Source organism: Typha angustifolia, chromosome 1 (assembly GCF_048772165.1).
Source record: "Typha angustifolia cultivar Huaian chromosome 1, ASM4877216v1, whole genome shotgun sequence".
NCBI lineage: Eukaryota > Viridiplantae > Streptophyta > Magnoliopsida > Poales > Typhaceae > Typha > Typha angustifolia.
In genome coordinates this window covers 1,147,151-1,164,428 of record NC_133239.1, presented here as the reverse complement: position 1 = coordinate 1,164,428, position 17,278 = coordinate 1,147,151, and the positions used below count along the sequence as shown (strand labels likewise).

The 17,278-nt window shown below is 37.9% G+C and overlaps 1 protein-coding gene across 1 annotated transcript; it reads left to right on the top strand.

Moving 5' to 3' along the window:
- Positions 1 to 3,590: 3,590 nt before the first annotated feature.
- On the top strand, positions 3,591 to 16,921 carry LOC140759559 (uncharacterized). Its single transcript, XM_073096151.1, has 26 exons — positions 3,591 to 3,745; positions 3,845 to 4,394; positions 4,880 to 5,367; positions 5,671 to 5,809; positions 5,947 to 6,018; positions 6,093 to 6,164; positions 6,240 to 6,320; positions 6,534 to 6,694; positions 6,805 to 7,067; positions 7,541 to 7,667; positions 8,253 to 8,321; positions 8,408 to 8,597; positions 8,797 to 9,262; positions 9,764 to 9,875; positions 10,153 to 10,717; positions 11,119 to 11,609; positions 12,036 to 12,171; positions 12,266 to 12,337; positions 12,754 to 12,825; positions 12,902 to 12,982; positions 14,056 to 14,222; positions 14,332 to 14,591; positions 14,852 to 14,978; positions 15,588 to 15,656; positions 15,766 to 15,958; positions 16,238 to 16,921. The coding sequence occupies exons 1-26, from the start codon at positions 3,637 to 3,639 to the stop codon at positions 16,647 to 16,649; spliced, it is 5,544 nt and encodes a 1,847-aa protein (XP_072952252.1). The 5' UTR covers positions 3,591 to 3,636; the 3' UTR covers positions 16,650 to 16,921.
- The last annotated feature ends 357 nt before the right edge of the window (positions 16,922 to 17,278 follow it).

The following is a 17,278-nucleotide window of genomic DNA, read 5'->3' as shown; positions in this document are numbered from 1 at the left end:
CGGAGCCTAAAGCCACTCGTTTCTTTCGCACCCAATATTTCACCCAAGTCCGACGTTTCTTCTTCCTCTCTAACCATTCGCAAATAACGCCCTCTTTCTCACTAAACCCTTAAAACCTCTTTGCTTCTTCTCGTTCGAATGGAGGTGGTTGGTTACTCTCAGGAGGAGGATGAGGAGGAGGAAGTGGCCGTGGAATCCGACTACGGTTCTCGGCAACTGATAACGACACTAATTGTTCTCCATGCAGTTTGTTTGGATCTTATGGTCCGAAATCAGACAATTCTTCTTTAACCTAATTTATCATTTTCATTTTCGTGTGCAAGTGTGTTAGTGTGTGTTTTTTTTTTTTCCTTTCTAAGGTACTACTTCTAGCATTGAGCACTTAGGGCTTGGGATTTGTTGCAATTCTGAACTTCTTGCACTACTTCTGATCACGCAGATATCTATTCTGGTGGACTTGGTTATGTTTATTATGTGATTTCCTACATCATAGTAAGGATACAGGCTATGTGAATTTCCGTGATCATAGCAAGGGTACGGAGTTCCATTCACAATGGTCTAATAATGCTGTTTTAACTCTTACAATCTCGCAGTAAATTAGTTAGAATTAGCAAATCTCTACCACAATGTTGAGATGCAAAGAGGAAAACAATCCTCATATATATATTTTTTTCTGGCAGATGTTTCACACTATCTGGTTCTATCTGCACGAGATAACTTTCCAAGTTTCCATTATTGACACTATCCGATACTATTTTCTTAGGTCCTGAGAATGTCTCACAGAGATCCACAAAAGGGGTGGCACCATCCTTGGCACATCACATAGAGGTCATGACACAAAAAGGATGGTCAACAATATCGAGGATCGCAGGATTAATCAGGTAAACAGAATGGTTGCATTTTGTAGTTCAAATTGCATTACCTGCTAATGAGCTCTTGATTTGCAGAGAGCAGACAATAATTTATACTGTAGTTACTTTCTCTAGGTCTACATTATTGGAGGAAATGGAACTCAGAAAGGCGCTTCTGAAAACTTTAAGGTACTTATACTCTGATATCAGCGATGAATATTTCCCTTTGAGACAAGAAAAGAATGCAGTTACCTTTTAATTGCTGATACACAGATAATGTGTGAGATGATGCAGAGCCATTTTATTGATTCCTCTGAATCTCCTATGTAAAAAAATTACACATCTGATGAAGTTCGAATTACAGAACTGACAATGGGCTGATTTTTATTATTTTTGAAATCGTAACTGACAGAAAAATTGAAGTCGTTGCCTTAAAAGTTGCTGTTGCTTGATACAATAGATGATGATATTGCTGTATACCCTGACCCTTTATAGCCTCATTTATTCCATCTCATCGACAAGTCTCATCTTTCTACCTTGGAAATTGGAAAATAAATTGTAATACATCAGTGAATTTTGTCATCTCTTGTTGATTAGATCATTGACAAGTCCTTCGGTTTTGATATTGCTGTAGAGGAGGCACAGGTTTGTTACAATGTATGCTATCCTTGCCAGCAGAGATGTGGTAGGTGTGAGATCTTGTATGTTTTCTGGAATTTGCTAACTCAGTACTTTCTTTATTGTTAAAATTATATTTTGCTTGCTTGGACAATCAATATTTATGATGAACTAAAAATAATGTTCTTCTTTTTCTCGGAGAATTTATACTTCTTTCTTTTTGTGATGTTCCTTGAGGATTGTTGCTTAATTCCAGAATCACCGTTTTGTGGAAGGCAAAGGTGCACTTTTTGATAATGTAAAAAAGACAATTAAACAGAATGGCCTCATGCTCATTATTGTTGGCAAAATTTAATTGCTGAAAGTATGTAATTCATGGGCCATGAAAATGCTTCTGGAAGTAGGACACATCCTGATATTGTGCCATGGTTATCTCAGAAGATTAAGGTAGAATCCAGAATATTCTTATACATGAGTGGTTTCTTTCTTTTGTTCTGTTTTGCTAGTTAAGTAGGATGTTCTTGCACTATTATTCTATTTAAGCAACGTCTTGTGAAGCAATATTTCAATGCACTGCTCTCTATAAATGCCTACTGATGGGATATATTGTCTTTGAAGTTTCTGTATTATTGGAAAGATCTAATGGTTTGTCGTTATGATCTTTGTGCAGGAAGAGGCCATCACTGTTACATTGGAGAATTTCATATCTGTGTGAGCTTATAAATACTGATCATGGCACATCATTCATACCCTTCTCGCCGCCGAACCTTTTCTTGGAACGCCGCGAACGTCAGCGACGAGTGCTTCACCGTATTCTACATCTCCGTGCTCGAAGTCCTCACCGAGAAACAATTGCGAATGTTCTCCATCTACTACGGTGGCAACTCGTGGTCCGGACCCTTCTCGCCGCCGAACCTTTTCTCCTACTACGGCTTCTTCAGTGGGTATCCTCGATACAACTTCACCTAGAACTGGACTCTTCCTCCGCTAGCTGATGAACGCGAGGGAGATCTATACCCGGATGCAACTCCAGTAAGTGATGACAGATCTGTCAGACGAAACGTCAGCGGAAAAAAAAAAGATTATATGGAGTACGGTTGAAATGGTATAGTTGCCCCATGCGCATAAGGTGTTCGGTGAAATATCCCTTCAAAGGAGTTGCCTTACGTGGTTATAAGCCAGAAACATCTTAATGAAATAATCCAGACTCCTCCACCTATTCAATTCTTCATGTCTCGAGGGGAAGATTTGTTATAAATATAACATAACAAAATTCATAATATTTACCATGTCGTCTTTGCTGACTCTGCAATTGGCTTCTTCCGTGCATGGGAGAGTACTAAAAGTCCAAATTAAGAGATCTAAGAATATCTCAATAACTATTGAGGTCTATTTTAAAAGGCTCCAAGTAAGCTCATTGGGATTGGATTACAATTTACAAGACAGGTTGTTTACTTTTACGAATTAAGTAGAAGTTGACAATAAATCATCAAAGTATGGCAGGAAGCAAAGTGGTGGGATTTTGCCTGAAAACCATTAAATATCTACTTACTCCATTTGTGGGATATAATTCGGAAGACTAAGTCCTTAACTTATTCCACTGGGTTGTCCCAAGATGACGACTTGATAGCAAGTAGGCATTGGATAAGTCCTTACGTCTACGAATATATTATTGTCCCCTAATTGTCGGCACATGCATGCAACCACGCATTACCTGGAAGTCAAAGTCTTCTCCTCCCTGATAGCAATTAAATGGCCATAAATAATTCCAAGTCGTGGCCGCAGACTAACTCGAAGTCAACTGGGCACCCATGTGAAAATATTACCAGCTTCTCTCCAAAATAATTGACCTCTTATTTTCCGAGTGATAGCTGGCAAGATTCTATCTATCCGACGCGGGCTATCCGACCGGGAATAAGACACACCGTTTTTGCTCGAGTCCACTTGTCGTCTATGCCTGCTTTATCCACGTGCTCTTCGCTCATTCGCTGGGACACGGGACGCTGTTCGGAAGAAGGAATAATATCGATGGGATTAATGACGGGATAAGGGGGGGATAGAAAGCTGCATTTAGTTTATCCACATGCATATAATAAGGGTAGATATCGTCCCTCTTAGACTAGCATTGGATCCATTAGTCTCAAGGGGGAGAATAAGGAGTTTGGCTATGACGATGAGATGCTTCAGCTCGATAACGATGGCGATGTGGTGGTGCTTAGCTTTTCTGAGCTTATCCGCCATAACTATCCGAGTTCATGCCCAGCTTGATAGTCTTGGTAAGCTCTAAAATGCTTCCGTAAATCCTTTATACATGCATAGATATAATCCAAAAGTGCGTTTAAATCTTTTTCTTTCTCTTTTTTCTCTGTGTGCAGGTTTTATTAGTATTGACTGTGGCCTTCCAGAAAATACCAGCTACGTAGATAGTACAACAAAAATACCATACACCTCGGATGAACAATTTATCGACGTCGGAATAAACCATAACATCGCGCCGGAGTACATAAGTCCCAGTCTTTCAAAGCGGAATTTGAACGTCAGAAGTTTTCCGACCGGCACTCGGAATTGTTACACCTTAAAATCCTTAACTAGAGGATTGAAATACCTGGTTAGGGGTTCGTTCGTGTACGGGAACTACGATAGCAAGAATGCATTACCTATATTTGATCTTTATATTGGAGTGAACTTTTGGAAGACAGTCAATATTTCTGCCGCAGATACTGCTAAGTTGGTAGAAGTTATCACAGTTGCACAATCTGATCGCTTATATGTTTGTTTGGTGAATACTGGGCGTGGAATTCCTTTCATTTCTGGGCTGGATTTGAGGCCTTTAAAGACTAGTCTTTACCCAGCTGCAAATGCCACTCAAAATATAGTCAACCTTGCTCGGCTTAACATGGGACCAACGGATAATACTCTAATCAGGTGACTAAATTAATTGACTACTTTTATTTATTTTGTTTGACATCCTAACGTAAGTGGCAAATATTACTGTTGAAATTTGAAAAAATTATGTTTGAGAGGAGGAGGTGATGATTTCTCTTAATTTATGCATATAGGCCCTTAAAACTCTTGATAGTTACACAGACACCCTTCTGTTATTCTTTCCTTGACAGTTGACAACTGGGACCTAGGAGTTGAAGGTTGAACTACTTTTAAGTAAAAAAGAAATATATTAAGAACTTTTGTATTTTTAATTTATTTTCAGTGATTCTGATATCCAAGCAAAATTTGAAATTAATTATCTATAAGTAAATATACAGGCGAAAGATATTAAGGTTATTTTTTTAAACCTTAAATTAGAAGGGTATCATCAGAAAATTATGATTTTGAGGGGTATATATGTGAAATGAAGGAAAAAAAAATAAACACTTTGCTAAAGGATTAATTTCCGATGGAATTGAAACAAGGTACCCCGACGATTCCCACGACCGGATTTGGATACCGTGGAATAACGTCCCCTTCTGCACTGAGATAACCACCACCTCCACCGTCCAGAACCTCAACAGCGATTTCTTCGAGGCGCCGACGGCCGTTATGCAGACGGCGATCATACCGGTGAACTCCTCCGAGATTCAGTTCTACTGGGAGGATTACCCCGAGGATAAGAACCCCGGATACGTCGGCGTTATGCACTTCTCCGAGATCCAAATCCATAACAGCAGCGACTTGAGGGAGTTCGAGATCTTGATCAACGGCAACCGATGGTACGCCCACCCATTTACTCCGGAACCTCTTTATTCCGATGTGGTGTACTCCGTTAATCCCCTCCGGGGGAGTCGCCGGTATAACGTATCCATCAAGGCGACGAGCAATTCCACTCTTCCGCCCATTATCAATGCTGTCGAGGTGTTCACGGTTTTGGGGGTCCCCGAGATCCCGACGGATAGCGGAGACGGTAATTTTCATCTTACAAATTTTAGTATAATAAGTAGCTCTTTTTGCAATGTGGCTAAAATGTAGAGATTTGCGTCACCGATCTTTGGTTAAATCTGTATAAAAGTATCTTGGTTTTTATGCTTTCCAATGTAAAGATTCTTTTTCTCCCATATGAAAAGGGGAAAAATGCTTGTGATATGAATTTATGCTTGCAAGATTTTTGGCCTCCTTTGTTTCTTCTAGTTTGGTGTTTTGAGTTTTTTGATAGAAAAACTAATGATATGTAGTAGTAGTCCTTGACTTTTTCTGCTGACAATATCAGTTAGTGCAATCATGGCAATCAAAGCTAAGTATCAGGTGAATAGCAGCTGGTCAGGTGATCCTTGTTCCCCCAAAGCCTTTGCATGGGATAGATTGAAATGTACTTATGGTATCTCTGACCCTCCAAGGATCTCAACTCTGTAAGTTTTTTTTCCTAGAGAAGAAATTATGATTTTTATGTATCTGATAGGTGCTTTTCTTTTGTTCGGAAATTGTATAAACAATGTCCATTTGATTTCTGATGCATTGATTTATATCTCCCCTCTTTTGGGTGCAGAAACTTATCATCCAGTGGTTTGACTGGTGATCTGACAACAGTGTTTGGCAATTTGAAAGAAATCCAGTACTTGTAAGTTCCATGAACTTCAACCATGTTTAATTCTCTTGTATTAGTATTCTAACTAATGGAACTTGTCATTTCAGGGATTTGTCTCACAACAACTTAACAGGGTCAATTCCTGACGTTCTATCGCAATTACCATCACTCACCCTCCTGTAAGTATCAATAATATACTGGTGATTTGGTTTATAAGTAGTTTTATGGTATCAAAATTACCTGGCTTATTGCAGAGATTTGACCGGCAACCAACTAAATGGATCAATTCCTTCTGGTATCCTTAAAAAATCACAAGATGGGTCACTTATGTTAAGGTTCGATTTGTTCTTTGAACTTATTCCTATATATGTAAAATGTAAATTGTACCTTGAAGATTTCGTCCTTCTGTTTATATCCTTTATTTCCTTATGGGAGAAGATTTTGAAATGTTTCAAGGATTTAGATTAGTAGTAAGCTCTTAATTTCCTTTTTCTTTTATTTAAGCACAGATTAGGTAAAATCTGATGGTCATTTGGTTGTAATGATAGAATTGGAGATAATGCAAATCTGTGTGGTGATGGGAATTCATGTCAGCTGCAATCAAAGAAGAAGAGTTCCAAGACAGCTGTTATTGTAATAGTTCCAATTGTTGTCGTGGTGCTATTGGTAGTGGGGATACTTGTTTTCTGCATAGTTAAAAAACGGACAGGTAAATTTTGTTTGAAAAATTACATCTTTTTCAGTTGTTCCCTGGTTTAACTTGGATATATGAATCCAACCATGACTGTGTCTCATCTTTTTTCTTGCTTTCATTGAAAGGCTTAGCCAATGGCATATCTGTGAAGCCTCAGAATGAAGGTCACTCCGGAGCACCAAACAAATACGGAGACAGTTCATTGCAACTTGAAAATCGTCAATTTACATATAGAGAGTTGGAAATAATAACCAATAATTTTCAAAGAGAAATAGGGAAAGGAGGATTTGGTGCTGTCTATGATGGCTTCTTAGAGAATGGTACTCAAGTTGCAGTGAAGATGCGTTCTCAGTCATCTTCACAAGGGGTTAAAGAGTTTCTGGCCGAGGTAATCAACTCCAATCAACTCATCTCTTAATATCTGTGAATCAAGTGGTTTATTGTATATATTAGTGATGGTATTGGAGAGAGAGCCATGTAATAATGGTGGTTCATATTGAGTTGTTTTCCCATGGAAAGAAAATCCAAGAATCAGATTTGGCGCACAGTTTAATATTTCTTAGAGATCATAATATGATGACCACTTAAGAGAGAAAAAAAGAAACAAAACCCACAGCAACACAAATTCGGCATATTATTTTCTGAGTGCTATATCTAGTATAAAATGGAGATTCTCAGACATTATTTTCATGTGGTTTCCGCGACTTATAGTTGAAGTCCTTTGTCTGATATGCTATTTCATTGTGCACATGAAATCCATGAAGTCCCTAAGGCTATTAGGGGAATGCATGCTCCCACCTTGACTTGATATACTTATCAATTATTATCTGACATTTGACAATATTTTGAATGATGTTGCAGGCCCAACACTTGACAAGAGTTCACCACAAGAACCTTGTTTCAATGATTGGCTACTGCAAGGATGGTGCCTATTTGGCACTTGTTTACGAGTACATGTCTGAAGGAACCGTTCAAGAACATCTGAGAGGTCCTAAATTTTCTAAGTTTTTAAACAGTATATGCTTTTTCCAGTGAGTCAGTGACAATAAATTGATTGACAACTTTGTCTGCTGATCTTGGTTTTCTCACGGCTCAGGTGCTGACAATTTGAAACTCTCATACTTCAGGGAGAAAAAAGAAAAGCATAATGTAATGTAGATAAATAACTTACAGTAACATTGTGGAACCTAGTGATAGAATGCAGTCATAGGATCCAGAAATGAACTTTTTAATTTGAGGTTTTTAAGTAAAGGATGCTTTTTGTATCTAGATAGTGGAGTTTAAATTTCAAAATTTGAAGTTGCCTACTATTCAATAGGATGGGTAATGTAATTTAGAATCCTGAGAATACCATGGAGAACATGAGTTCACATCTGATGCATAACTGATATAAGTACCATTTGGGTACTCTGTATTGCCACAGAGCCTCCAAAGCCCAGGTTGACATCCTCCATTGTATTTTTGGAGATATATGTCTGCTGAATCTTATGGCAAGATTCTGTGAATCAAATAATCTTTGAAGTTTCTGTATTGTTGGAAATATCTAATGGTTTGTTGTTATGATATTCTGCAGGTAGAGGTCATACTGCTAGACCTTTGACTTGGAGGCAGCGACTTCGAATTGCACTTGAGTCTGCACAAGGTTTGGCAGTGATCAAAGCACACTCTAGCACATCCGTGGACTTCATTTCTCTCCATCTTATGATATTTATTGTCATTGACTTCCAGGGTTGGAATACCTGCACAAGGGATGCACGCCACCACTAATTCACAGAGATGTAAAACCTAACAACATTCTTTTGAATGCAAATCTAGAGGCCAAGATTGCTGATTTTGGGTTGTCCAAGGCTTATATTGGTGATACAAGTAGTCACGTATCCACAGCTGTGGTTGGTACTCCAGGATACGTAGATCCCGAGTATGTTCCTCTTTCATTTTATCTTGAAATATTTCTTTTCAAAAATAAGGATCCAGAGAAATGGGTGGTGTTAGCCTGTATTATTTCTTGAGAGCCTTGAGTAAGTAAAACCAAGATAAGCTTTTAGTAATAAAAGTAATGTACTAAAAAGACGGCAATATTGTTACACTGTTCAGATAATAGGGTGTGTATTTTACAGGTACTATAGGACCTTCCAGCTCAGTGAGAAGAGCGACGTGTTTAGCTTTGGGGTGGTTCTACTGGAGATGATCACAGCACAACCTGCCATAATAGGTGGCTCTGAGACAATCCACATAGCTACTTGGGTGCGACAAAGGCTTGCCAGAGGAATTATTGAGAGCATCATTGATCCAAGACTGGGAGGAGAATATGATGTGAATTCAGTATGGAAGGTTGCTGATGTAGCGCTAAAGTGTACATCTGAATCATCCAGCCAGAGGCCAGACATGACTGATGTCGTGATGCAGTTAAAAGAATGCTTGGAATTAGAGGGAGCTGGCGAGAGGAACCATAATTTATACTCAGGCAGCAGTAATCCATACTCAAGAAGCGATAACCTATACTCAGAATCTAGTAATGTTAGTCATAATAGTGCATCTGAAATGGAACAACTGGGGAGGACATCTATAGCCACTGGACCCACAGCAAGATGATTAAGATTGGTTCCCACTTCCTTTCCAAGTGATTGCAGTCATGGTTTGTTTATACCTTATACTTCCAGCCATTAAGCTGTTGAAACAGTCGAGCATTATGTTTTTGGACCTCACATCATGACGAGTACTTGAACAATACTTTACAGTCTAATATTTTTCTTTTCTCCACAGAAATTATGGCAGAAGGTTCCAGCATTTTGTATAATATCTGTATCATTAGTTATCAATTTATGACATAAATAGTTCTAATTTTCAACTCCCCAATGCACCAGGCCAGGCATCCTATCTATAATATAAGAAGACTGACTTAATATGAATATAAAAAAAATTGATGCTTGATCAGACTAGTATCTTGTGCAAATTGAAAAGCTATCAGTGCTGTCTATTTCATATATAATTCGTCGAAGAAGGCGCTATCAAAGTAAACGCTCTGTTTCCATATAAAATTAAGTCAGCCATCTGAGACATTGATTAGGAAACCAAATAGAGAAGGAGGAGTTTGGAGCTGTGGCAATGGGGTTTCTGTGCTTAGAGATGGTGATATGGTGCTTTGTTATCTTGAGCATCTTAGTTGCACGCATTAAAGCTCAAGGTAGTCCTGAAGGTAATGAAGCTAGCTCTATCCAAAGCATGTTCCATGGGTTACTTCTGCATAACATTATGCAGATTGATGCTTGTTCCTCTCTCCAATTCTTGCTTAGAGTTTGAGCATGCCTTCATTTCAGTATATTATCTCAATTATCTTCATAAAAAGATATACAAAGGGCACGCTTTAAGATCATTTTTTCTCTTCCTGTTCTTGATATTAGTTCACTTGACAAAGAACAAAATATTTAACCTGAACTGTATATAAAATCTCTTCCAAATACCATTTTTGGCAGGGTATATAAGCCTTGATTGTGGCGTTCCTGATAACTACGTTTACAATGATAGAACAACTGGGATAAACTACATCTCAGACTACCAGTTTATTGGCACTGGCACCAACTACAATATCTCATCAAATTACATAAATTCCGCACTTCCAGAGCAAGTTTTGACAGTAAGAAGCTTCCCAGATGGACATCGGAATTGCTACACCTTAGAACCAGCAGTGAACGGTACTAAGTATTTATTGAGAGCAATCTTCATGTATGGAAACTACGACAACAAAGACAGTGTGCAACCTGCTACTCCACTGCAGTTCGATCTCCACATAGGGGTTAATTTGTGGAAGACAGTGAACATATCTGATGCATCTTTAACTTACACTATTGAGGCCATCACTGTTGCAATGGGGAACTTCATATCTGTGTGTCTCATAAATACTGATCATGGCACACCATTCATCTCTTCCATAGAGATGAGGGAGTTGAAGAGCAAAATTTATCCACCTGTGGATGCATCTCAATCTCTTGTTCTTTTGGAGAGGGTCAATATGGGCGTCAAAACCAATCGAATAATTCGGTGAGTTGAGCAATTTATTATGTCTTGAAAGAAGAAGAACAAAAAACTAAAATATAATTCCACAATCATTGCCTTGGATTTTCTTTCGGTTAACAACAGAGTGAGGTAATACTTTTTCAGTTTAGTTCTTATGTTTTATTTTAACTTCCATAGAGCTTAAAGTTAAAAGTGATTAATTCTAAAAGATTAGATAATTAGAAGGATAACATTTTTAAAATACAAACAAAATCTTTTGTTAGATTTGATTCTATAAAATTAAAAGCCATGTGGATAAGTTTAGTTATTTTAGTTAGAAAATTTCAAATAATTTGACAGTTGACACCTTATATTTTAACTATTTATAAACCGACCCCACTTTTTTTAAGCCTTTTATAATCTCAAAATTTGAATCGGTGAGGCAGATACCCCGACGACCCATATGACCGGGTATGGTTGCCTTTAGGAGGAGAAGACCAGGATTGGACGGAGATGTCCACCAGCTTCACCGTCGACGAGCACCAGTACGATCATTTCGAGGCCCCCTCAGCCGTCCTCCAGACGGCCGCAACGCAGGCGAAACTAGTCAACTCGACGGAGATAGCCTTCTCTTGGAACGCCGCGAACGTCAGCGACGAGTACTTCACCGTATTCTACTTCTCCGAGCTCGAAGTCCTCACTGAGGAACAGTTGCGAATGTTCTCCATCTACTACCGTGGCAACTCGTGGTTCCAACCCTTCTCGCCGCGGTACCTTTTTTCCTACTACGTTTACTCCATCGGCTTCTTCAGTGGGTATCCTCGGCACAACTTCTCTCTTCATGCCACAGAGAACTCGACTCTTCCTCCGCTGATGAATGCGAGGGAGATCTATACCCGGATGCCACTCCAGGAAGTGATGACCGATCTCTCAGACGGTACGTTAGAGGAAAAAAAATCTTTTTTTTTAAAAAAATATTTGGAGTACGGTTTAAATGTTTTAGTTGCCGCATGCGCATAAGATGTTCGGTGAAATATTCCTTCAAAGGAGTTGTCTTACGTGGTTCTAAGTCAGAAACATCTCAATGATATAATTCAGACTACTCCACCTATTCAATTCTCCATCTTGAAAGGAAGACTTGTTATAAATTTAACATACAAAATTTATAATATTCTATCAGTTCAATTTTCTATAATTCATTGTTTCATCTGGTATACTATATAATTCATGTATTGAATGCCTGAAGCATTTCAGTTTTCTTTGTCGACATCATCATTTTTTTTCAAGCAAAACACGGTTATTAAACTCTGTTTATTGCGCTTCTTTTTCTTCTTATCTCTTTCTTTTTATGTTTTTTCCCCAGTTGATGCAATTATGGCAATCAAGGGGTCGTATAAACTGAAGAAAAATTGGATGGGAGATCCATGTAAGCCAGATAAGTATGCTTGGGATAACTTGCAATGCAACTATAATGCCAATCCTCCGAGGATCACAGCAGTGTGAGTTTTCATGAAGGAGAATCTTGGGGTCATTAATTACAGAATTTAGGGAAATTAAATAATAATATGATTGATGGAAACAATTCTCATGCAGAAACTTATCCTCCAGCGGGTTAGTTGGTGAGATATCCAGTTCCTTTTCAAAGCTTCAGACTCTCAACTACTTGTAAGTCTGATTAACTTTGAACTATCTTTAGTTTCCTTTCTTCGTATAAGTGGCTTCCGCCATTCTTTTGCAACCTACTTGCTGTTGAAAACAAAGTATATTTGCTGAGCATCGTCTGTAGGAAACTCTGGACATAGGGTTTAACTTGTGATGTAGAAGCAGTTTAAACTTTAAAGTAATGTGGATGTCATTTTCTGTTATGTATTTTCTACTTCATTGGAAGTAGTGGATCATTAGGATGCTATTCCAGTGTTGTGACAGTCTGAGAGACTGATTTTTTTTTTCTTATAAGTGATCTCCTTGTTTTCTGTGAAGTTACAAGATAACAGAAATGAGAATGTAGGTGCAAGTTTCAGAGACTGCTAGTTAGTATTACATCGTTGGTGTAAGCATGTCTTATTAATGTTTTCCTTCAGGGATTTATCTTACAACAACCTAAGTGGAGCAATACCTGAAATTTTAGCTACCATATCATCCCTCCAGGTCCTGTAAGTTTACATGACAAACCTCGATCAAATTATGGAAAGATGATTTTTGTGTGTAATACTATTTTGCTTCATAAAGAAATTTGACAGGCAACAATTTCACTGGAGATATCCCTGCTGCCCTCATGGGAAAAGCAAATTTTGGATTGCTTATATTAAGGTTTGTTTTTCTTGCTCGAGTTTTTCCAATGATTTTTGGTGTTAACAATTAAGAGTAAAATAAATTTATCTGAATTCATTTTCTACTGTCTTCTTGTCAATTAAGATAGTCATGGAATCAATTTGAATACTATAAGAGTATAAGGGTACTTGTTGGCACAACCACAATTGAACTTTATAATGGCACTTGTTGGCACAACCACAGTTGAACTTTGCAATAGTTCCTTGCGCATTATCATAAACTGCATAGTCAACATCATATTTGCCAACTTATCAGCAGATATAGAGCTTCTTTTCCTTTGACCATGCAAGCTCATTGTGCATGAGTAGTTTGCAAAGTGATTCTGTTTTAAGAATTCCAGAACAAAGTTTTGGTCTCCAGCTATTAGGTGTTTCAAGTGAAATTCTTTTTAATATAGGGGCCTAATGCATATCCATTTTTATTTAAACTTTCAAGATTTACTTGAATGTGGTTAATGAAGGGGACTTCTTATATTATCAGAAGATATTAGTTTCAGTGCTTGTGCATATGGATAATGTGGAGATTGGAGATATGTAACCTGCAATGTGGACTTTACTTGGTTGCATAGTGAACTGATATGGGTCTATGTTGGAATTTGAATATGGAAGCACAGAACAAGAACTTCACCGGACTGTTTTAGGAAATGAAGTAACCAGAGGAGTCAGCTTTTAAGAGAATAGGAAATGCATGCTCTTGATAGTCTGCTACAAGTAGTTCAGTAGTTGTTAATCATTCTTTAGAATAGAATGGTACTAGTGTTTATTGCAAGTCGTGAAAGAAAGAACCATCAATTTTGCAGAATAATTGAGGTACAAGTAGTATTTGCACATGTGAGGTAGAATGAACACCATGAACATGTCTTTTATGCATGCTGAGGGATAGTTTTGAGGCAGTCCTGCAACACAAAGAGTTCCTTGATCCTTTTTATTGTATTTCTAACATAAACTTGAATAGCATTGCCTTGGAAACGTACTAGTTCAAGATGCTGTTTCTTGTTACAATTCTTGAGATAAAATAATAGCTAAAACTTCATAATTTCTTCCTAATGCTAGAGTTGACATCAAGATAAACCCATCTCCGAACAATGAGTCATCTGGAAGTGAGAAAAGGCATATAAGTAGACCTATCATCACAATTCTTGCAGTAGTTCCTGCACTTCTTCTTCTGGTAGTTGTAGCGCTTGTTGTGCAGCTTTTAAGACGAAGAACTCCAGCCTCAGGTAATTTTTGACTTATGCAATAAATATTGCTTTGCATGTGCTGTATGAAAACTCTGCTTGGTTCCTCCATTTCTTGCCTCATTTGGTGGTAACCTGTTCCTTTTTGAAGAATTATCTGCTCCATCACTTGGGCCAAAAGATGAAACTTTTTCTGAGGAAAACATGGATCACAAAGACTGTCAGATACAAGTAGAAAGTCGGCAATTCACATATATCCAGTTGGTGAACATAACTAAGAACTTTACAAGGGTCCTTGGCAGAGGAGGATTTGGAGTAGTCTCCCATGGTTACTTAGAGGATGGTACTGCAGTTGCAGTCAAGTTGTGCTCCCGAGATTTTCTTCAAGGCACTAAACAGTTTCTCGCTGAGGTAGCTCATTTTGTCTTTCTAAGCATCTATCTTTTGAATATTAGATGGCTAATGTCTTTAAGCAGATAATTTGAGCCACTTAGACAATCTAAAAGTCTACTATTTTACTATTTCTTATATGAAGCAAATTTTCATTGTCTTTTTTTTTCCTCAACATCTGGCTCTCTTGTGCATGATTTTATATTTGCATGAGACAATCAATATTCTCCTCGTTCTTATTTCATACTTGACTGGACGGTATTTTGAATCTTGTTCTGCAGGCTAAGAGTTTAACAAAGGTTCATCACAAGAACCTGGTCTCTCTAATTGGCTATTGCAAGGATGGAGACTACCTTGCACTTGTTTATGAGTACATGCCCCTAGGAAGCCTTCAAGATCATCTCAGAGGTTTGTCAGTCATAAGTTTATTATATTTATCGTATAAACATTATCAACCCTGAAAAATATATCAAGTCTGATTTTTCCCGAGGTCATCTATGATTATGAATCTATTATTCTCTTGTCTGAAATGAACAAATTTGTTCTGCCAACTTTGCAAATTCAGAGGAGAAAATTTAGTTAAGATTCCTACGCTTCTTTTATGTTTTATCATTGTTATGATGGGTCAGATATGGGAGGAATGGAGGGATCAATTTTTTATTCTGAATCTTTTGAGGGATTGAATGGTAGAAGCTAAGAAGGCTGATTAACTATGAAGTGAATTGCTACCTAATAATAAATCACTAAAGAAATGTGTGCCGGTGCCCTTAGAAGAGATGTACCAATGAAAAGGCAATGGGAAGGAAGAGAATTTATAACAAGTGCACATCCTAAGAAGGGTATCAATGTGCTAAGCTAGAATTGTCCTGTGTTAAGGTCTAGTAGTTAGAGAACACTTGAACACCATATTGGCACTTGACAGGATTATAATCTATTGCTTGGGCAAACTTTCCACTTCTTATCCATTTACAGTTAGCAAATCAATTTTCACATATTTTTGTATTTGTGTTGTTACAGGTAAAACTGGGGTTGCTAGAACCCTGAGTTGGAGAGAACGGGTCCAGATAGCCTCTGAAGCTGCAAAAGGTTTGGCAGGGCAAATAAGTGCACCTTGTGTATTTGTCTGTTTGCTACATATTAAGCTACAACGTTTGTTTTCCTGTTTCTTCATTCACTGTGCTTTGACATGATGTAGGCCTGGACTACCTGCATAACGGATGCAATCCTCCAATAATTCACAGAGATGTCAAAACAAGCAACATTCTTTTGGGTGAAAAACTAGAGACTAAGATAGCTGATTTTGGGCTGTCTAAGGTGTCTGGTGGCATTGGATACACACAGTTGCCATCGGTGTCAATTGTTGGCACACCAGGCTACATGGATCCCGAGTATATAGTTTCTTTTCTTTTTCTTTGGTGATATAAAAACAGGTTGTCTGGGACATTGTCTCTAAGGAACAAGAGAATGATACAACTTAGTAACACTGGAGCACCAATTTATAAATAAAGAAATTACTTGAAAAGATGGATAGAGTAGAAATTCTTGAAAGATAAGTGAAATTTTTCGTATTATTCATGTGAGTTTGTGTATATGCATGTGCAGGAAGATTTGATTCTGCTGAATATGCTCTGACTCTGGCTAATCTAGATCCTATTGCACTTTTGCAGGTCCTATAAATCCTTGAGTATTGATGAAAAGAGTGATGTATACAGCTTTGGAGTGGTTTTGTTGGAGATGATCACAGGTGAACCTCCCATAATACCAGGCCCAGGAAACATTCACATTGTTAAACGTGTCGCAGCAAAGGTTGCTAGAGGGAATATTAAAGATATCACTGATGCAAGGCTGCAAGGAGACTATGATACAAATTCTCTCTGGATTGCTGTTGATATAGCAATGAGATGCACAGAGTTAGCCTCTGCTAAAAGACCATCAATGACTGAAGTTGCGACACAGTTAGCGGAGAGTTTGGCACTTGAGAATGCTTGCAGAGAGAACATAAGCGTTGCAGCTACTGACACAAGCCAGAGTGTTGCCTTTGATAACATATCCGTCTCCTTTGCTCCCTCCGCAAGATAAAATAAGATCCCAGTTATCTCTCCTTGAGTGCATCTTGAATAAATTTGAAATGATATTTTGGACTTGTCTGTAATCTGTGTGCATTGGATGCACATCTAGTATGTAAGAATAATAAAATTGAGTGTGCTACTTAAATCAAACTGTGGTATTTGCAAAGTTTGTTTTTATCCTCCCTACTTGCAGTAAAAGGATGTTATTATTTGCATCCAGTTGTAAAGGAAGACCTAAGCTTGTCATGTATTCCAATAGTTTCGTGTCTTTCTTCACCGAAATGATTCCTTGTTCCTGCTTATATTAAAAGTTCAGCACCATCTTAATCTGAACTGCTATGAAAAGCCTATTGTTTCAGAGCCGTTATTTACGCCCGATACTGTAGATGTGTGGAAAAATTGGTGGATTTGCACCAGTGAGTTTTTGGCCTGTTTCCTGAGAAGGTTGACATAAATCTGTAGTTTATACATCGAAAAAAAAAACTAGTCATTTGGTCTAACCTATAATTAGCCAACAATTCAGATATTTCAATAAAAATAAAAACAGAGACGTTATTAGCCTATTTCTCTACCCATTGAATAATAGATCAGAAAGGTAATTCTATATCTGATAAGCGTTACGAACAAATAATTTACAAA